We start from the raw sequence: 22,016 nt of genomic DNA on the forward strand, positions 1-22,016 counted from the left end.
CTGAACAAACGCGTTGTTCGTGAAAGAAATAAGTTGCTTTCAAATGCGACACAAGCCACAGATTTCCCGCGTGAGGATACTACAGCCAAATATAACCACAAATTAGTGCAATGATCTACTATAAACCATTTCCATCTCTATTATTGTGATCCTTCATCCGACGCATATAGTAGGGTTGAAACGACGTGAAAAACGGTGCAGTTACGTAAGCGGCTGCGCTCGATGCGGGACGGTGGAGAGAGCGGTTGAAATCGAAATGGAACCACTGCGAACTGCGAAAAATGATGTCAGCGAGGGTCCCCCTACATTCAAGCTGCTACGTCCCACCGCACCGCTTCGAGCGCAGCCGCCTGCGCAACTCCACCGTACTTTATGTCGTTTCGACCCTTCTATAAGTGAGACCTGCTGTCTGCATTGTGCTTGCATTGTCGAGTGGAGTTGGGCACTAGCCCGCTAAGTTTTCAATTTGACGATTGCCCGATAGCACTACGACGTCGAGTTCCTCTTAGCTCGTTCTCCTCGTAGTTGACAGTTTTTCGTTCTCTTTTTCGTGAACTTGTGCACGATTAGATCCATCTTGGCAAACTCCTTTCTCGCTGATTGCTCGACTCGCGTATCCACAACTTTAAAGTTGCAATTATTGGATTCCTGCAACTTCTTCTTCTCCCGGTTGTATATGGTTTGTGCACTCCATAGTGAGGAGCGGTAAAAAAAAGCTCCCGTGGATTTCTCCACAAATGCCTCCGACATAATACGTATCCAGCAAAGAGGAGGCGCGATCATACTTTCACAAACGAACGCTCCTGCGCCAAGGTCCCACCCCTCATGCACGATGTACGTCACGTCATCAGGTGAAATAGCACGTCAAAATACAACAGATTTATACTTTGTAGATATAGTCGGGTCAAAACGACATGAATAGTTGTTGCAGTAGTAGTTTGCGGTGCATTTGCGTACGTGCTCGAAATGGTGCGGTGGAGACAGCAGTTGGAACCAAATTATTATTTGAATCCATAACAAACTGCAGCGATGATTTGTTTATGGATCATAATTTGTAGTTCATAATTTGTTCATGGATCAAAAGAATGACGGATTAAGTCTCTGGCATATGAACCTGCCTGGGATGCCCCAACGCTCTCGATTGTAACATGGAATTGTTGAAGTACATGAACGTGTATTAGCTGATACAATCACTTGTGAGGCAGCCGATGTTGCAAGTTAGTAATTTTGTTCGAGACAAGTCTGGCACCAATTTGTCACCACCATGATGAAGGGCTTGGTTGGCTTTAGGGCAACTTCGAGCTAAATTGGGTGTGCAGACGCAGACAAACCTGTTACCACCTGGTCCAAGCCAGTGTAAATATCCTGCTACCAAAACACCCAAACATATCAAAATCTCTTCCAAACTTCGTGCGAAACGGAAAATTTGTTAAGTACCGCAACTTCGCAGTTGGGAATATAGGCGAGAACTGGACTCGAACAAATGATCCTACATCCTTCCCTAACCGCTTAAGTGCAAATGTATCATGAACGACATAGACCTCTTCTTGGTACCCAGACCACGTTATAAAGCAGCTAGAAAAGTGTGCTGGGTCGTTTATTCCGATTTCAGCCTTTGTTCACGGTTCCAAATAAGAAATAACGGTCCTGAGCAATTCTTAAAAATGGAAACAAAGGATTATATTTTTGTAGCCATGTAGTTCGAGAAAAGTTAGAACCACCAACTGAGTAGGACTGTTGCACACAATTACATAACAAGATCCAAATATTTATTCTTATTCGTACTGCATTACCTCTTTTCAGTAATGTAAACAAAAAAACACGAAAATAAACTACCAGCAACCAAAGGACGCTCATCACATGCTCGTGACACATTGATGTAGTACACGACAATTTGACGAAGCAAGAAGTGGCGCGATCATTGTAATGAGAAACAAAAGGACATAAATCATACTTTTAATGGGTTAAATCAACAACAACGTAAGATAAATTGAACAAAGGTGCGTCTAAATAGCAGTATTATTCAATCTTTAGTTCTCAGAAAGATTCGAAATTACACAAAAAAAAGTGATAAGGAAGAACAATTCAGGAAACAAGAAAACCCGAGCAAGAAAACTTCCAATGCACAGAACTCAAAAATTGCTCCGCAATGCTCAGCAATGCTAGAGCAAATTCAGCTACCGTCCATACTCTTTATTATTGAAGTCATCGACGTTGTAGAATGCAGCAGCTACGGATCGTCCACCGAAAAACCGTCCATTCATGACAACAAAGGCCTTAATTGCCTGCGCAACGTTCGTGAACTCAACAAAGATTCGCACTGCTAGATCGTCACTAACACCGTCCAGCTGTAAACAATGCATCAGGATAAATAATGGCAAACTCTTGTCGAAGTATATTTGTAAAAATTTGTTAAAACTTAAGGAAAGACCTTGTGAATGACTACGGACGCAACTTGACCATATTTGGCCATCTCATCACGGATTTCCGGTTCGAGTTCATCGTCCACCTCGTCAGGACCTACCATGTTCTAGAAAACGTGTATTAAATACCATTTATTTGTTTGGGTAATACAACATGTGTGAAAGTTTGCGAGATGAAATTTGCAGAAATAAGGAAAGAACAGAAGGCGAAGAAGTTGCTAGCAAGCAACTAGCAATGAGCAGCTAAGATAGGTTACCTGTGCCTGATAAACCCAACAAACTACGATGATTTTTCTCATGATATTGGTATCTACATTCGTCGTCAAAGTTGAAAGGCACATGGAGCTAATCTTACGTCTTTCTTTCGCAAAATAAAAAATGGATATTTATGTTAGCAATATGTTCGTTAATTTTACCTTGAAAGCACACTCAAGCATAAATTTGGTTCTTTCCACCGCAAATAACATAAATGTCTCTGCATAGATCGAAAAAAGAAATAGCAATACAAGGAAAACAGTAAGAATGCAAAGTATCCAAGCCATAAGCTTCAACCGGAGTTAAGTAGGTGCGATAGGAAGGGGCTAGACCTCCTTCACCTGAGGAGCCGGACCCTCCTCAGATGAAGGAGGTCTAGCTCGTGAGGTGCAGCTCAAGTGATGAGGATCCTTTCGTCAACCGTTCAAAAGTGAACGGGGTACTTTTGCCAACCGTCCAAAGATGAAGAGGGTCGAAGCACTGGCCCATCTATGGGCGTAGCTTCATGAAGTCAACTATTGACAACATGACTTTTTGTATTAACAATAAGTATGAGATGACAAGAACGATCTAAAGAAAAGTGTATCATTCTACTAACTGTATATTCCTAACTGTATGCTGGCGTTAATCATATGCTGCCCATTTACTAGTAACAGCAAGCGAACGTTCTAGTGAAAAGTTGGGTATCTGGCGCAAAATCTACTAGAAAACTCACTACGAAGAATCGAATAAGAAATCATTACGAACCGTTAGCATCAGTACTTTGGTAGAACACTTCATTGCTTCGGTCATATTGATAGGAGCAACACCCATAGGCGCCGCAGTCGTCGTAGTTGTTGTAGAGGGAGCAGCGCCTAAGATAACACAATATAAACTAAAAACTTGGATATTCGAAAAGAAAATGTCTCAATATTTCACTTTGGCTTTCATTGATGATAAGACCCGCGTTTTTCCCTAGCTTCTCCACAGATAACGCCGTGCTCATCCCCTGCTCATCACGTCCTGAATGCTGAGCTATAAATTCTAACCATCTGAGGACATAGAATATTGCATTTACCAAGTCCTGCACCATGTTTGTAACCAAATTTGCTCATTATGTTAGCAGCAACGCCAAGACCTTTAGACGTGGCTTTGCCAAAAGAGGGTAAAAATGCTGGCGGTGGCATGCCAGCAGCAGATGAAGGTGGAGACGATTCCTATACAAAATGACATTTAAATTGAGTCCTGGAATAAAATTACGTTCTAAGCCAATTCTCCGATTAATGTCAGGCCTTTCACAACAACAAAAAAAACCATCGTGCATACAAGGCTAAAGCCCGTTCCACTCAAACCTACAAGCAATAGATAATACCAGACCATCATTAATGATTACGGTTCATTCCCTGTGAGATGTGAATTTAACGACTGCAACGACAACGTAACACATTCGCTGACTGGTCCCCTTAGCACCTCGTTGTTTTCAACGAGCAATGGACTCAAACATTCCGAAAAGATCACCATCCATTCGATCAAGAATATATCCAATTCCGATCAAGAATATATCAAATAATAATATTCAAATTGATAGTTCAAGATGAAGAATATATCCAGAAAGTAGTATCGTTGATATATTCTTTATCGAACTATCAATTTGAATAATAGAAAGTGAAAGAAAAACAATCAAAATCGGCATGGATTTTGATTGTTTTTCTTTCACCTTCTATTATTCGAATTGAGTACTTCAACCAAACAACATGGCATGTGTACTCCAACCAAACAAATTCCAGCAAGTTTCATTCAAGCAGAGTTCACAATAATTTGACATGTCGCTACTAGATCATGAACACTCCACTGCAATGTAACGTTGATTACTTCTGAAAGACTCTGATAGTGTTGTCAAGTTTTTTAAAACGGATTTCAAGAATCACTGCTTTCCTCAGTGGAGGTCTAATCTAATATTGATCTGCGTAATGGTAAGGGGTCGCCGCGCGTCTTTCCTTATTCATTAGTTTCTCACCCTTGTGGTCTACAACTTAAAGAGGAAATTTCGGCTGCCACACCTGGAAAATCACACTGGAACTATGCCAGCAACACCTAATCATGTTACTAATATTAACAATCGAGTAGCCATTGATCTGAACCTCGACGGGTTGATAGAGGCAGCTTTTACAGTATATTTGAGTAAATTTAAACTATGAACCATGATATGTTTTAAAGATGCTTTGTAACCTAAGAATGACGCACCTTAGGTGGAGGTGACGACGGTTCCAGTAACGCCTGAGGTGGAGCAATTGCAGCACCTTTCATTCTCTTCTTCGCTTCTTCCTTATGATCACGGCTTAGCCTTAAAACAAAAATTATTGCAGAATTGGTCAAGATGAGTACTTAAAACACACCTTTCAGCAACTTCTCTAGCATGCCTTTCCCGTGCCTCGCGTTCTTCAGCCTTACGCTTGAAAGATATATATTCATTCGGAACAGCTGGTTGATATTCATTTTTCACTATGTATTCTCCGAATAAGTTCACCTAAATTTTAAAGATATACCCGACGTGTCCCGGCAGTAAACACTTGCATGCACAGATACAGTGGAATTTAGTAACAAAAAGTTGCATATTTGCACTAGCAGCACACCTACACCAACACACTAAGCAGAAAACAGGAGATAAAAGTTAGCTAGATCCTGGAAGTAAAAGTAAAACAAGAGAAAGAGTGGCACTTACACTGTCCTCAACAGCACCTTTTGGTAGAAATGATGGAGGAGCGCAGTCCGTGATTGGAAGTGCCCGTACCGGTTGTATCCTGCGCATATTGAGCGCAGCTTTATTACGAGCAGATAGATCGACAACCGGAGCTATGCTTGCTTTTTGCTGTAACATTTCGGTAAGAATTTTCTTTGAAACATTAGACGGGAGCATCAAACTCAGAAAACGACTTCAACTTTCATCAAATGAAATGTTTTGTACGAAACATATCACAAATAACTTACTGAAAGATTGAATAAAAGTAAAAACAACAAACAGAAAGAAAGAAGAAAGAGGAAAGACAGTTCTTGAGAATGCTCATAAATTTAGTCATGGTTAATAAAACTCCTACAATTTTTAGAGACTACATTACACGTATTTACACACAGAGCATCAACTGGATGAAGTAATTTGATCGAGGTCGCGGAGCGACTACTATGAAAATTTCGGAGTTCACTCTGATACTCTCAGCTCGAAACTGATTTATTTGAATTACGACGAAATTTGAAAAAATTCTGAGCCACTCCTATTTTGATTGAACTAGTGACTTACTCTTCACACTCCATACTCTTGATTAGTGGTGAAAACCAATTCATTGTCAATGTTTACTATGAAAAATAGCAGTAACTCTTCTTGCACTGTATCACATTCACATGTCACGTACAATCCTGATGAACTACTTTTTATTAGCTTCTCCTGTAACCTCAGTTATATGTAGTAAAGTCCACACGACACGAAGTACGATGTAGTTGCGTAAGCGGTTGCGCTCGAAGCGACGCGGTAGAGAAAGCGGTTGGGACCGAGTTGACACCACGACGAACAGCAGCGAAGTATGGTGGTAACAAGGATCCTTCCTCGAACCTAACCACTACGCTCCACCGCAGCGCTTCGAGCGCAGTCACTTACGCAACTGCACCGTGCTTCGTGCTGCTTTGACCCTACTATATGTCAACGATAATTGCAAAATCTTTCAAAAATCAAACTATTTCTTGTGGTCTCAAATATTAGAACTGAACCTCCCAACTGAACCTGCACGAACACCCAATTATAGTTAAAACCATGAAAAAGTAAACATTACCATTCCCTGCTGAATTTGAACTCTTTTTTGAGCAATCTGAGCTTGAAGAAATTTCATCGTTATGTTGGCAGAACCTGAAATCTAGCACTTATACCTACAAGAGAACAAAGATGTGAAACTTCGCTGAAAATTGGAACTATTTAGATGCGTTTTTGGTCTAAAAAGGAGTGTAAAAAGTGAGCAACTAATAAAAGAAAAAGCAGTAAGAACCTTTATTGGAACGAAAGAAGTCTCCTAAATATGAAGCACTGAAGCCTAACAGAAGGAGAAAAGAAATTCCTCCAGGCTTTTTGAACCGTAAAAAGAACATGCTGAACGAGTCTGGTGATAAACTCGCAAATTAAGTTTCATCAGTTGTAAGTAGTTGTGATTAAGATCAAATGAATTTAAGGCATGGAAAGATGTGACTTTTTCAAAGTGAATCCCGTGCGCGCAGGCGCTAAATTTAGAAGTTCTGGCTCGAAATTTCCCTTACTAGTGGGACTTTAATTAACACGACTGATTGGGGTAGATCAAACGAAAAATATTCCCTTTATTTAATCTATGGTATTATTTAAAGGTAAAATGTATTTATAGGGAGAGTGCGCTCTTATTGCTCTGTTTTCCTTTTTTTCTCTCAGTAGCTTTACTCTACATTTTGTTATGTTATGTTATGAAAGCCTCATACGCGGAAATAAAAGGAGTGAAGGAAGTTCAAAATTGAACAAAATGGAAATAGAAAATGAAACTCACAAAATACTATTGGATGGAACACTCAAAATAAACACGACCCACCCTTTCCGTGAGGTGGAGAATCGTCGTCGTCATAGAGAGGCATCTTTAAGTCAAGTTCTTGAGTAGCAGAAACGAATAAGATCGACAACGCACCACGACGCAGTATCCGGAAATTGGCTATCTTGTTCTCGTAAGGTCTGATGTGACGACTGTAATTACACACAAACAGTCTATTAGGAGGAGCTGATCACTGCAAAAGGTCGAAAGTGCTAGGGATGGAAAGTGGGTCCTAGCATTTTCCCATTAAATCTGCCTCTCTTAAAATAGGAGGGGAAGTGGGGACCACTCAAGAAGTCGTAATGGCTAGCTGAGCACGTTTCTTGAGGTCCTGATTTTCCACGACGAGTTCTGTAGGGGCGCGCCATTCTTGTGTCCTCGCCGCATTTCACGTTTCCGTTTTTTTTCGTCTTCGTTTTTTTTTACGGCAATTAGGAAGAAATCGATGGAATCATTCTCTTCCTCACAATTTACGAACCCGTGTAAGCGTTACCCACCTGGAACCCGCACCACCCCAGATTCGTGGGGTGATGCCTTTAATCACGAGCAGAATTCCCTGAGATTGACGACGTTGGCATTAGAACTTCCACCAAGGATCTTCAGCGTTCGCCTGCTTCATGACTTTTTAAGATTTCTATTGTTGCGCCACGATCGCTCCTTCCATAGCAATCTGCGATAAGCAAGTCATCCGTCAAATTCTTCCTTAGAGTTCGATGCAAGCTCCGAACATATTGTAATCAGAGTGAAATGGCGAAGAGTCAGCAAGTTAGCAACAAACATTTTTGCTGTTATGCAAATGAATGGCGAATTCCCCTTCATTCGGTCTTACATACTTTTTCCGATTTTCGAATCTTTGAGGGGATGGAAAGACTGAAAGTCTTTGAAAGAAAATTATGATGCTCTCCGTGTCCCACGCGAAAGGAGGAACCACTGGGCGACTCTGGCATGCGATCGCCACAAATGTAGAGAATAGTTTCCTAGAGGATTCACGGTTTGAGAAGGCAATTAGTGCTGTCATTCCTAAGCTGCTCCAGGAAAGTAAAATAAAAAATGTCGAACTCGTGATGCATTTCAATGGCGAGAACCAAGAGCGAAAGTAGGTCTCACAAAGCCCTTGAAAGAAAATCCCCTTTGTGTCTTTGCAAAAAAGGAGTCGTTGGCAACTCTAACACATGAACAATATAATAAATAGAAGTGTTACTGGAAGAGTACTTCCTGCTCGAGCAACTCGGAGAACGAGGGAGGTATGAGTGATACAGGTAATAACCAATGATTTACTTCCTCTAATGGAAGCATATAAGACTTATTCAAAACCTCTTATTGAATATCGCACTTTACTTTTCGTTACTGAAAAGAGAGTATTAAAAAAAACTGGAACAATTAGACGAGGAAACTGGTGAACAGATCTTGAAGACTGATCCCACCTGGATACTCGATGCCGAAAGTGGAAATAGTCTATTCGATCTCACGTAAACTTCGCTCCCGAAGGAAATACCGAAATGATCGTGTCAAACCTAAAAAATCCTCTATGGTTATACTAATCAGAAATTCTTTAGTTTATTACCCAAGTTTGAGTACTATGGCGGCCACTTCACCGACAGAAGTGGCTCTGGATAGCGGTGGTCTCATATTCGCATCTATAGGTCCAGTCATTCAAGGCTTGGAGGATCAAATCAGAGTCACGCGTCTCGCCCAAATGCAAATGAGCAATAAAATCAAGGAGATGTCAGATTTCCTGCATGAGTTGAATGAGCAGAAAGAACCCTACGATATGCAGACTTTTGTAGGGAAGCTGCAAGACTCGAAGCGAAGAGTAAACAACGTTAGTTTATTTTCTATGTGAAATTTAACAACGCGCCCTATAAAAGGATAAAAGGATAAAAGGTTTGGCATTAACCAATCCGCTTGGGATGTGCCACCACGTTCACTTCAATTCAGAATCGTTTGAGGTTCACGAACGTGTAACTGGCCCATACAGTGACCTACGGGGGCTAACCGATCTGTCAAATCAGTATTTTTATCCTCCCAGACAGGTATGGTACCAATTTATCGACGCCGAAGGGATGAAAGACTTGGTAAGCATTACGGCGGATTCGAACCTTCGATCGATCGTGCAAGAAGCGGAACCTCTAACCGACTGCACTACACCCAGCCTAGGCCCCGCAACTTTTAAAACTTTTCTACAGTCAGTAGTTTGCCGGAATAAGGAAGTACTTTTCGCTAGCAAAGCCGACTCCGAATGTTTGATCAGCAAAATGTTTTCTATTCTAGGCAAGCTTCCTTAGCTTAAAATTAAAAAAAAAACTGCACATGCAACTGTTTTCCTTTTTTTTCTGTGAAGTGATGAACAACTTACTATCCTCTTACTGTATATTATTTCCATGAATGTTCTATTGTTCTTTTGCATCTTTTCAATGTAATAAGTAAATGAAAACAAATAAAATCCCAAGGCATTCCAAGCCTGCTCTGTCTGCACAGAAATGTTTTGTGCATTTGCTAAGTTCAAGGACTTTTTTATGATTTATTGACCATCAGTGATAGGGGACCTGGAAAAAACGAAATTCTTCAGATATATTATCGAGGAAAACTGTAACTCGATGTTCTTAGATAGCTCCACCTTAAATTTCTTTTATTTATATGTGAATGCCTCCTAAAGTGCAACGTTCGCTGTGGCTTATCGGCCACGAGGAATCTAATCCCAACCGGAAACTGGTGTCCTGTTCATTAGTTTTCTTCTTATTCGAAACGTTTTTGAGAATTAAACAAATGTCCGCATGTGATCATTGCGAGCAGAGGTGCACTATACCAAAACACAACAGCTATGTGTTCTAAAAACCTGCTAGAAGTTTTGAGTTCAAACCTTTGACGAACGTGATTAGCAATGCTTTATCTTTGGGACTTTCCCTTTCCCTTTTTTGAAAAGCTAATTATTTGAAAAGAATTTCTGCTCCTACGAAATTATTATTGAAAGAGCTTCAGGAAAATGGCAATGGATAATTCATCTTTTAGAGAGGGAAAGAGATGAAAATTTTCTCAGTTGACAACGGAAAGGTCAGAAAGGAAGCAAAGAAGATTTGTTGAAGGAAGCTACACAGAATGAGACGTACTGAAAAGTGAAATCCACAGCACGAGACTATTCATATCATATCATCTAAGCATCCTAAATATCAATGTACTGGATTTGACGTCGAGTCATCATTCCAGTGGGGTTATAAATTTCCGCAAGCTTCTTTCATAAATATCACCCAGCATCATGAGAACTTCGTATTATATATATATATATATATATATATTCTTAGCTATTTTTTCTATTCCTCATTATTATATTTCTTATATTCTTCATTATTACATATTATTCTCTCACCACATTAGACAGACATGGTTTTGTTGCAAGCGTCTGAGCCAGAAACAGCAGGTAAATTCTGGTTCTATTTTAATTTGCCCTTCATTAACATGGTTCACATCCTACACAAAGCTCATTACTGCTATAATAATTCAAACAAAGTGACTTAAATTAAATTTCACACATGTGTATGTTTAGAAATGGCAGAATAGCTGTCCAAAACTGAGCAACACATCGCACAAAACTCTTATTTGTAGTACACTTTATTGTTTTAAAAAGTATTGAAACTGACACAACAAAATCTGCTTCTTTTGCATCAACCTATATCAATAATATAAGTGATCGACTGTGCAGCTCTTCGACGTATGCAGTAAAATCAAACAAAAAAATTTGCAGAGCAATTTTTTAAAACAAATCAAACAACACTAGTTCATATTTTCATGTTACAACGATCTCGTTTAAGAAAGATAAAGCATTTTGTTCTATATAGACTTAAAATTAAGAACTTAAGAAATAAGAAATTAAATTGAGGAGGGTGTTGAAGAGCAAAATTTTCCCTTACATGGGGAACAGTGCTCATCTACAAACAAAGGAAACAAGTTACAAAGGAAATTAAAATATATCAGTAATATACTATTATCATTTCGGAAATATTGCCAAATGATTTTAGTTGATTCAGCCTCGTTTTACTGCTTCTGTAGGGATTGTTGTAGATTGTTCCGGAAACTGTCAACCACGTACTACACGCTACAGGATCATGAACTGTAATTTTCCCGGACGGAATGTTTGTCTTTGCCTGATGATCGGCACAGCATGAGCACTTGCGTGGACAACTACTATCGTGTGTTCCTCATACATTTGAATATTCTTGTAGATGTGAATGTAATAAGACATCAATCAGGAACGTAAATTAGAAGCGTATTCCTACGAAATCCCATTGGTGGTCTAAAAACACTCGCAGCAACTGCTGCAGAGATCTGAGAAATGCGAATGATTCATTGACATCGACGGTCCATAAATCAACTAATCGCACGTTCATCCGTTACGCAGTACAGTTGCAAAAGGAGCAGAATGACAAATAGTTGGACTTTTCATGACTAACACTACACAAGAACAAATACTGAAAAGTGCAAAGAAATAAAAATACCAATCAAATCGATGCTTGCAAGATCGGATTACAGTTGAAAATGTGGAGAACCAACCAACTACCTGGTGGCTTGCGGGCACGACTTACCACCACCTAAACCTCAACATCACCTGAAGTGTAGGAAATTCAGTTGAATGTGATATAGTTTTTTTTTAAACGAAGAACGTCGGGAAATAAAACACATGTTCGACTAAACCACACCCACATATCTTTGGCCTGATGTTGTGAGTGGGCAAACGGTTCCCTGGCCGACTCTTTCCATTAGCTTCATCGAATCCAGTGATCGTCCCCAAGCTAACCTCATCACGACGACAATCAGTTAACCTCGTCTTGTGTTCTGATCAGTGCTTGTGTTGTGAGAATATAAAGGATGACCTACTGTTAATACAGGGGTTTGACTCCTCTACGAAGTGAGCATTAATTTTCACTTCTTCCTCTCTCTATCTTACTCAAGCGCTCAAGGGATAGTTGTGTCCCTTAGGTATGACAAATATTTCAGGCAATCAACGGTAGTAAGCTCTGAAATCCACCAATTTGATTTTCCATAAGATCATTTCTACAAATTAGGAAAATCAGTGAGCTATAAGAGGAGCTCTAGGGATTTTATGGAGAAAAGTCGTTTGGAATTCCTTCTCTTTGACACTATAATTAACAACGTATGTTCCAAACCATTTAAAATATGCTTACAAAATTGCATTACTTTTTGTTCATGCTGTTCGTTTCATCGATGTTTTAATGCAGAGAAATCATAATATTGAGAATGTAATGGACTGAGGAATAAGTAGTGAGAGTTTTTTTTTTAACTGAAAAATGCTTTCAGAAATAAAAACTAATTCTAAAATTTTACACTTCTTTCAATTGGGAATTTTTCTTTCCTACAACTTTCACTCTAGCTTTTTTTAATCTTAATGATTCCTTTTTTCAGATCATCTAAAACGGGGTATCAAGTTGATAATGATGATGGATTAATTAATAGGAGTCAAATATAAAAAATTGTTTAATTGATGGAGGAATTTTGACCCTTTCAGTCTTATTTTGCAATTAATCAAAGCGATAAGACCACCGGAATAAAACAAAAATAAATATGAAAAACCAAAGAAATTGTCGAAAAGCCAACGATTTAACGATGGGAGAAGGTAGTTGGTAAAGATGCGAAAAAGAGTAAGGGAGAAGCAATATATTAACGATTAATTTGCAGTAGTTTTTTGTTTTCAAAAAAAAACTCAAAAAAAGGAGTTTTTTCTCCATCCGCAACAATTGAATTGGCCAGTGGGTGTATATCCATTTTTCAGGACAAAACTCTTAAGGTTTGAAGAGTGAAGGAAACGCTGAGAGCTGCATACTTTCATGCATTGCTCCTTCTACAGACGGCACCAATCCCAGCATTTGCGGCTCTATCATACATATTGAATTCAAAGAGCAAATGAAGTGTCAAAAAGCTCTCTTTTATCCGCTTGGCACTGAAATTTAATTAACAGGAAGTTGTTCACAATGAATAAACATCTTGTTCTTCAATCTAATATTTTTTTCCATACCGTTCTGCTTCAAACTGAGCCCCAGCACAACCGAACTTGGGCGAAAGCGCAAATCTCAAACTGACTTCCTGTAGTTTGAGAGCTCACTAAAATGTGGCACTCTTTGTTTGAAAAAACTTCTCTCTTCACTACTTTCATCTTCTCATTATCTTTGTTAAGAAATGATTTACCAAAAATAGTTGAAAATATTATGTTTGGTCCATTGGTTGCCATTTGTCCCATAATTAAAAGATTTTCTAATTCAAAGATGATTTTGTTATTTTTTGCTTCTTGAAAATGAAACAAAATTGCGAAAATAGTAATGAAATAATCAATAGCTACACGAGAGTTGTCAGGCTTGTCTGGTCCGTATTCATCTTATCGCACATTTATTATAGTATAATTTTTTCTGGATTTTCTTTTTTCGGTAGTTAGCTTTACTAAAACCTCGTTACCAAAGTATTAAAAGCCAGATTCTCACCTGTTTTTGTTGCGGTTTCAAGCAATCAGTCGGAAAATCCGTAATTTCTAAAAGCGATCTGTGTTTTCCTGAAGAAAACGCTCCAGCTGTTTTACACTCTCTAAAAACAAGGATTACGAAGTGTACAGCGGAAGGTTTGATTGATCTATGTACCATTGCTGTTGGAATGAAATAAATTAAGGAATTTGTTATTACAAACACTATTGCTGGTATCATCGCCCAGAAGGTCGTCTTCAAACACAACTTGGGTCCAACGCTCTCGATCTACAGCTACTCATTCAAAAGTTGTTCTCCTATCTTCCACGAGGCGTGAAATCTCATTTGAAGATATCAAAGTGGATAAAAAAAATAAAGTGTGTGGAGTTGATTGGTCCATTAGGGATGCGCCACCACGTTCGCTTCAATTCAGAATCGCTTGAGCTTTACGAACGCGTGTTTAGCCTATACAGCGACTCTCGGGGCTACACGATGTGTCAGATCAGTTTTTTTTATCCTCCCAGACAAGTCTGGTACCGATTTATCGATCCCGACGGATGAAGGGTTTGGTTCGCACTAGGGAAGTTTCGAAAAATCAACTGACGGTCAGTGTAGTCGCTGAAGAACCTCTCACTGACTGCGCTATACGCGCCTTTGCTTATCAATTTATCTCTAATTGCTGAACTCCGCAGTGTTCGATGGTCAAATGTGAGAAACCGAGGATTTTCGAAGATTACATGGTTCCTCTTAGCATTAGACGTATTAGCTTACGGGCTTGACGAAGTTCTAAACGACGCATCTGCAATACGTGGATAATTTCTATCATGTAACTACACAAGTTAAGTTCTTTTTTAAAGTTCGAATGTTCTTTTGTCTTGAAACCTCGGCATATTCTGTCTGTGTTTTGTTAAAGTGTGCCTGCGAGGTTTTTAGATTCAACCTTTATTTGCCTGACGTTTCGGCTTTTTCGCCGTCTTGAGAGGCCTAAATAGAGGATGACTCGAGCAGTGCTACGTTTATCCCGTCAAGTGCCACACTACCCTGGGTCACTGTTTCGATAATCGCTCAGGGTAGTAAAAACAGAAACCCATCTACGTTGAAAATGGTCTTACGTGTTGCTTCACCGGATGTGGCGCGGCTGGTTGCACGCACTTGTCACTTCTTTTTTAAATTTGTATGGTTTGCACGTGTCCTGTGCCCGTAGTCAAGTGTCTGGTTGCGTTTAGCACAGAGGGCACAGGGCCACGGCGAACGGGCAGAAATCATTGAGTTCATTTCTCATTATGTCTCCTTCGAGCATTATCCGTCTTCGTCTCCATAGCTCCCATAGCCAGAATTTTTTTAAAATATTTGTTGTAAGTGCTTGCTATCTGATCTATTTGAGGAAGCTGTTTTTACAAGGTGAATTATGAAAATTGTTATTTCCACTGTACAGATGAATTTGAGGATTTAAGCATAAAGGTGTTGAATTTCTCCATAATTCATTAGCACGTTCATGTACAATTCTCAGAGTTTATAACGTAGTATTACAATCTCGGAAGAGTCTGCTTCGAGATCACAAAAGCTGTGAGGTTGCATACGACAACAGTTACACACAAAAAATGCGCGGGTCTCAGTTGCTCGGTTCCATGTTTATTGGTAAGAACAGACAAACTCTCCTCCTCTCATTTCTCCTCCTCCTCCTCTTCCTCTTCCTCCTTCTTTCGTGAAGATTCTGAAGATCTCAAATTTGTAATTTTCTGAAGATCCTTGGACCCAAGATTCCAAATACGTTCAAGCAGCGTTGGTGGCTCTACTGCTTCTTTCTCACGCATTTCTTTAATCACCCCACGAGGGGGTACGGATTTCAGGTAGAGTATTCGTATACGGGATAGTAGATTGTGGAGAGGGATGTGATTCCGTCCATTCCTTCCTAATTGCCGTAAAAAACGGTCCGGAAGATGCGGCGTCGCAGAGGGCTGGCGCGCTGCAATCGAACTCCTTGTAGAAAATAGTGCGCCGGAACGCTTGAAGCCGTATCTTCCGGGCCGTTTTCTACGGCAATTAAGAAGAAATGAACGGAATCATCCTTCTCCCCATAATCTACGACCTCGTATACGAATACTTCACCGGAAATCCGTACAACTCCAGATTCATGAGGTGACGCCTTTAACTGAGCATCCTTGCAAAGCGCGATGCGAATTGCTTCATTGGATTTTCCCATCTCAGCTCTCTTTACACGAACATCGCCAAAGGTGCTACAATGCCGTTTGACCGTTTGAACCACTTACAGTACACCTGTTACCAATTTAAAGCTTTATAGAGTTTCCACTAGGCGAGTTATGACACTCCCTGTGCTTGAAGTCCTCCAGAAAAGTTAGAGGCAAAATTGTTTGGGACATTACCGCAATAGTGCTGTTGCATTCCTATCCAAAGCCAAACAGGACCCAATAAAGGATAAACAGCACAGTGTTTGGGGTTAACTAATCTGCTTGAGATGCGCCAGCGCGCTCGGATTCAATTCGAAGTCGTTGGAGGTTTACGTACAGCCAAAGACTTGAAGAGTCTAGCCCATTTATCAAATGACTTTACGAAGGAGGGAATTTAACGAATCGGAGGGAAGAGGGCTTGATGGACGATTTCGAAACATCGATCAAATCTGGGTCATTGCACAGTTGAACCTCTTAAAGACCCCGCTACATCCGTCAAAAATCCCCACGGTGAATCGGAAAGTCTACTGTAATACCGTTAAATTCACGCCTGCTGCTTTGTACGTTCTACTCAAGGTACGGTTCACAGCTGTTTCGACCTTCCCCTTGCACCACCTAGGCCAGCTCTTCTTGCGCAGTGTCAACATGTCACAATGGACAAAAGAAAAAAAAGCAGTTTCTGTTTGTCTTCTACTTCAGATGAAACGGAAGACCAAAATGGAAATGGTAGGTCAGCAAGGTTTGGACCTGATGATCACGCAAGAATCGAAGAATTGATCCGGATAAATTTCAAGAAGCAGTTAAAGGCATCACCCCACGAATCTGAGGTGGTACGGATTTCAGGTGGAGTATTCGTATACGGGATCGTAGATTATGGAGAGAGGATGATTCCGTCCATCTCTCCCTGTATCAGTGGAAACGGACAACCCCGGTACGCTGTTTCTTACGACGTCCTCATTTGCAGCGCGCCACCCTTGCTCCGCCCCCGTCTGCGATTCGTCCGAATGGGATTTCCACGAATCGCAGGCTTGGCTGGGTTGGGCGAAGCGCAAACGTTAAGCATTGCAATAACATAAGATCCATCATCCCAGGGTTTCTCGTTTCCGCTGATACAGGGAGAAATGGACGGAATCACCCCCATCTCCATAATCTACGATCCCGTACACGAATACTCCACCTGAAATCCGTACCACCTCAGATTCGTGGGGTGATGCCTTCAATTGATAACTGAATACACGATCTCTTCTGCTCGACTCCAAACTGTGCCGTATGTCCGGTCAGCTGAATGGACGACCGGAAAGTTTCTAATTCTAGTAGTTCGATTAATATCCAGCCAAACATCTGGGAAGCAGCATTTCAGAGGTAACTGACAACTATTTTGTATTAAACTATTTTCAGATAAATAAGGTAACAACTATTTTCAGATAAAAAAGACATCTGCATGAGGTGAAAAATTTGCTGAAAACTTCTGAAATTGCTACCGTTCCCTGAGTTCATCACTGAAAATGCCATGAAAACCAGACTTTTATAGCATGGCTACCACTACCGTATGATTTGCAGAACTGTAGAGCTTTTCGATTAGTCCTAAAACCTAAAAATTATTAGAAAACAAAAGTGCATAGCTTCTACCAGCGAGCTGGTTCTGTATCAAAATGTTTGGGGATTCTGATTTCCGGAATCATTTGTAGGTCACATTCTCATCAGTATTGTGATCTGGTCATATCAGTACGGGCGATTCTAGTTCCCAGAGCTAACATCATGGTGAAATGACTAGTGAAGTAAGCACAGAAGTGAAGACAAAAATGAAAAAGGCATCCATGAGCTGTCCCAGCTGTTACAATTCGCTTTTAAGCCGCATTAGCTTCTCTCCGAGTAGATTAGTGACATTCGTTGCTGTTATCCTGAAACTGTTCTTGCTCTGCCTCCTTCTGATCCTGTTTTTCACGACGGATTGTCGTATTCTTAAATTTGGGTAATTAAACTGCAATACACTTATTTACAGGAAAAATCATAGGATCATGCGCGGCCTAACCGTTCTACTCCTAGCGACTGTAATCGCTGCAGTTTTAGCATCGAAAGAAGTGAGTTCTGTTCGGACACTCAAAAATAGCAAATCACGAAATTAACGCAGTGTGGAAACCTGATAGAAAACATGGTGTTGTGGATGTAAACTACGAATATAGGCGTGACCAGGCTCAATTGCTTTTGATCATCATGAAAAACAGCGTGAGAAACGGACTTAGTTCCTACAAGGTACATTAGAACGTACCACTCCTCCACAGGCTCCAATTTCCTCGATATAATCCTCTAAATGTACAATATTCACTCCTTCTAGACAAATAGACTGCTGAAGAGATCTCATTGATTCTTAACCGCTCGCTCGTGGATGCGGTGCGTGTATAAAGGTCCCACATTCTAAGGTATCTCGTAGGGACGAAATCAAAAAACAAAACGGAAAAAAGTGATTCCCACGCTCTTTTTTCGGATGACTAGTGGGAATTGAGCGGGGTCATGCTTATGTTCGTAATCTAGACCACAAACTCTATGTTTTCCATTGTGTTTGCACAACACGTCAATTTTGTGATAAACAACCTTTAATTATTATGAATAAAATCACAAGTATGAGTACCTAATCAACAATTAAGTGGATGAAACAATATTTGACCGATTTCCTTGTTACCAAGGCTTTCTCAAATCATTTAAATATATCTCAGTATTTTTTGTGAGGAATACTCAAAATCAGACAACACAAACATTAATATTAATCTTTTTCTAGAATGGGGACAGTAAAGGTGTCTCGTCGAGGTCAAGCTCCGAGGAAGGTTAGTGAAAGAGAGGAAATTATTATTGCCAGAACACTTTCATTATTGAAGTTTTAGGGAAGACGGTCGAAGCGTCTGGAGAAGAGGTACTCAGGAAGATAGAAGTAGGAGGTAAGGAAATCTACCTCAAAAAAGGGTAAATAGAAAGTGAACTTAAATTTTCTCAAATTTCCGAGGGAAAGAAAAAAATTTGGAAGTCATTCCTTTCACGTTATTTCTTCACTTCGTGATGCATTTTCCAATTTTAAGGTTTTTTTTAATTCGGCTGTTGTAAAAAGAGAACAGTCGGTCAGCTCAGACCGCAATAAAACCTTTACATGTGTTGCCTTCCTCTTGAGGCTTCATTAAAGGGTCCGAAAAAAGTGAAAATCGCACGGAAAGCAAACCGTAATCGGAAGAAGTGTGTTTCTTCACTACCACGTGGATCTCCTCGTAGTTTCTAAAGATCAGAACGGACAATTTCATCGAACTTTCCGCTAAGATTTTGCTTTATTGCAATGAAACAAGCATTGATTCTATAGGGTAGAGACTCAGAGTCAGAGACATCAGTCCTTGCATAACTTTTTAATTTCTCTCTGCTCTGTACAAGGTGTGGCGTAAGAACTAAGTGTTTTTAAAACAATAATAAAATGGTTAGTTTTTGGCTCAAGAAAAAGTTATCGACAACATGGCTAAAAAGATAGCACTTCGTAAAAATTATGAACGCAAAATCATGAATCGTCAGAAAATGAAACATGGATAGAGAACCATGGACTTGGCACTATCGCTTGTCTGACCTTTTCAACGCTCTTTGGAGTACGCACGGTATATTGAGGCGCAGCGGCTTTTTTTAAAGGCATCATCCCACGAATGTGAGGTGGTACGGATTTCAGGTGGAGTATTCGTATAAGGGATAGTAGATTATGGAGAGGGGGGTGATTCCGTCCATTTCTTCCTAATTGCCGTAGGAAACGGCCCAGAAGATGCGACGCGTGCACAAGGTTGGCGCGCTCCAATCGAACTCCTTGTGGAAAATAGCGCGCCAGAACGCTCGAAGTCGTATCTTTAGGGCCGTTTTTTGGGAGTGATACCTTTGATCATAGTACCGTCATTGTACAAGTAAGAAAGAGTTTGGAGAGAAGTAAAAAAAGAATAAATATTAAAAACAAAAAGATAAAAAGTTAAATAATGAAAAAAATAAAATGAAAAATAAAATAAATATAAATATGAATATAGAGAAATTAAAATTAAGAAAATAAAGAAGAGTATCATTTGTCTTCCAATTTCGTGAGGCATAGCATTCACATTTTGAAGATGAAGCTCGATTTCCACTCTATTTTTTCTAATTTAATTTGTTTTCTAATTTAATTTTCTAGTTTTCTAATTTTCCAACGAGTTATCGAATAATACTGATTCGTAGCGGATAACTTGAAGTACTACATTGTTCGCGAGAGCATAGTAGTCTTCAGTCCTATCCTTTTTACATTTCTATCAACAATCTTCGTATACACTACAATACTGACCTTGCAGCTCGGTAGTCTCACAATCTGAAGTAAAAAGAAATTATATCCGAGGAATGGGGGTACACTAGCCATAACCAACTAAATTGTTCTGTTGTGAAGCAATTATGGTCTGTTTCTGGCCTTTCAACACTTTTTAACCACTCCAAATGCAACCACGTAAGATCTTGTCATTGGATTCAACATGAAATGAAGAAAAAGGATAGTGGAAGGCAAGAATCATTGTTTCTGGAAGAAAACGCCATTCGAGAAAGAAGCAAAGCACCACACTGCCTGTGTGCCTTCTATTTCTTTTCATCAAATGAGTGCATTTTTTTTTTATCACAACGAAAACTTCAAATTTTATCTCAGAGTGACATGAGAACGCATCATTTTTATAAATTTCATGAACTTGACAGCACCAGCTTACCTTCTATGACCTACATTGGCATTGATAATTCAGAAATCCATGTGACGTCCCTGAGAAGCTCATTATCAATATTCATAAGGATTTGCGAGCAATTTTTAAAGCTCCAAACCTAAAAACTCTTACTTGCAAACCAAAATCTAGAAAGCAGTGGCGCTGCCGACACAACTCTGATAAAGGAGGAAGCCGGCAGAAGCCAGGAGCCTGAAGGAAGTGGGGAAGCAATCAAAGAATGAAGAACGGCGATAACCAGAACGCACGACCACTACATTCTCTTTCAACCGATGTTTTGTTGCCGATGAAAATTGTTTTGATATGCTTGAAGGAGATTGTCGTTATAAGTTGTTTTCATGTTGAATTTTATCAGAAATTCATTTTTTTTTTCAAAATTTTTTCATGTAGAACTCAGTGAGTCCCATCATGCTCAACCAAATGAATAAACATTTGTTCTCACCACTTCATAAACATTTTAAAGTAGTTTTGATGGACATTAAACGCATCACCCCACGAATCTGAGGTGGTGCAGATTTCAGGTGGAGTATTCTTATAAGGGATAGTAGATTATAGAGAGGAGGGTGACTCCGTCCATTTCTTCCTAATTGCCGTAAAAGACGGCCCGGAAGATGCGGCGCCACACAAGGTTGGCGCGCTCCAAACGAACTCCCTGTAGAAAATAGTGCGCCAAAACGCCCGAAGCCGTTTTTTACGGCAATTAGGAAGATATGGACGGAATCACCCCCCTCTCCATAGTCTCCCATCCCGTATGCGAATACTCCACCTGAAATCCGTACCACCTCAGATTCGTGGAGTGATGCCTTTAATGGTGGTGAGCGCTCAACCCCAAAAACTTTCCGGGTTGCTGTCTTTGAGGGAACGGACCGAGCTTTTCTTTCTCATGTAATCTACTCTAGGAATCTTAGTATGGCTTCCACTGTACCATCCTTGTTTTTGTGATGTGGACTTCATGGTCTCCAATTTTTTCACGGTCCTAAGCAACTTAATTCGTCTCCATAAAATATTCGTTTACCAGGCTACTGAACAGTTGGATCTTATCGAATGACGGCATAAACAGCGCTCTTCAACTCCTAAAATGAAACAATCTTTTTGTGTGCATTTCTTGTAAAAACTAATGATAGATCATGTTTATACTGTTTCTGTACTTACGTATACAATCAACTGCTGCAATTTTGGAAATAAGCTCATCCTAGACAACAAAATACCTTAGTTTTACATCTCCTCATTCTGAATCACAAAAGGTTTCACATTTGTACTTCTTTTTTTTTGGAAATATTGATGTGTATTTTCCCTTGACAAAGATCATGCAAGCAGCGAAACAAAACCGCGAACGATTCACACAATCAACGATACCGGTAATTTTAGAAGGACTATC

At 39.9% G+C, this 22,016-nt stretch overlaps 3 protein-coding genes across 4 annotated transcripts; 2 read left to right on the forward strand and 1 right to left on the reverse strand.

Moving 5' to 3' along the window:
• Positions 1-2,177: 2,177 nt before the first annotated feature.
• On the reverse strand, positions 2,178-8,902 carry RB195_000664 (uncharacterized protein; the record flags this gene model as incomplete). 2 transcript variants are annotated; one of them, XM_064197131.1, is made up of 12 exons in its annotated part: positions 2,178-2,348; positions 2,432-2,530; positions 3,426-3,532; positions 3,597-3,680; positions 3,736-3,874; positions 4,902-5,001; positions 5,054-5,184; positions 5,380-5,526; positions 6,479-6,552; positions 7,253-7,401; positions 7,747-7,805; positions 8,828-8,902. In XM_064197131.1, the coding sequence occupies 12 exons, from the start codon at positions 8,900-8,902 to the stop codon at positions 2,178-2,180; spliced, it is 1,335 nt and encodes a 444-aa protein (XP_064053012.1). The 2 variants fall into 2 exon arrangements, with proteins under 2 accessions (XP_064053012.1, XP_013305864.2); XM_013450410.2 differs by lacking the exons at positions 7,747-7,805; positions 8,828-8,902 and having other exon boundaries at positions 7,253-7,295.
• RB195_000665 (uncharacterized protein) lies at positions 8,829-9,092 on the forward strand (the record flags this gene model as incomplete). The annotated part of the gene is made up of 1 exon (XM_064197132.1): positions 8,829-9,092. One exon carries the CDS (start codon positions 8,829-8,831, stop codon positions 9,090-9,092), a length of 264 nt encoding a protein of 87 aa, XP_064053013.1.
• Positions 9,093-17,917: 8,825 nt separating this feature from the next.
• Positions 17,918-20,862, forward strand: RB195_000666 (uncharacterized protein; the record flags this gene model as incomplete). The annotated part of the gene is made up of 4 exons (XM_064197133.1): positions 17,918-17,980; positions 18,676-18,721; positions 18,779-18,832; positions 20,771-20,862. The coding sequence occupies 4 exons, from the start codon at positions 17,918-17,920 to the stop codon at positions 20,860-20,862; spliced, it is 255 nt and encodes an 84-aa protein (XP_064053014.1).
• Positions 20,863-22,016: the final 1,154 nt, after the last annotated feature.

This window comes from Necator americanus, chromosome IV (genome assembly GCF_031761385.1).
Source record: "Necator americanus strain Aroian chromosome IV, whole genome shotgun sequence".
Classification (NCBI taxonomy): Eukaryota; Metazoa; Nematoda; class Chromadorea; order Rhabditida; family Ancylostomatidae; genus Necator; species Necator americanus.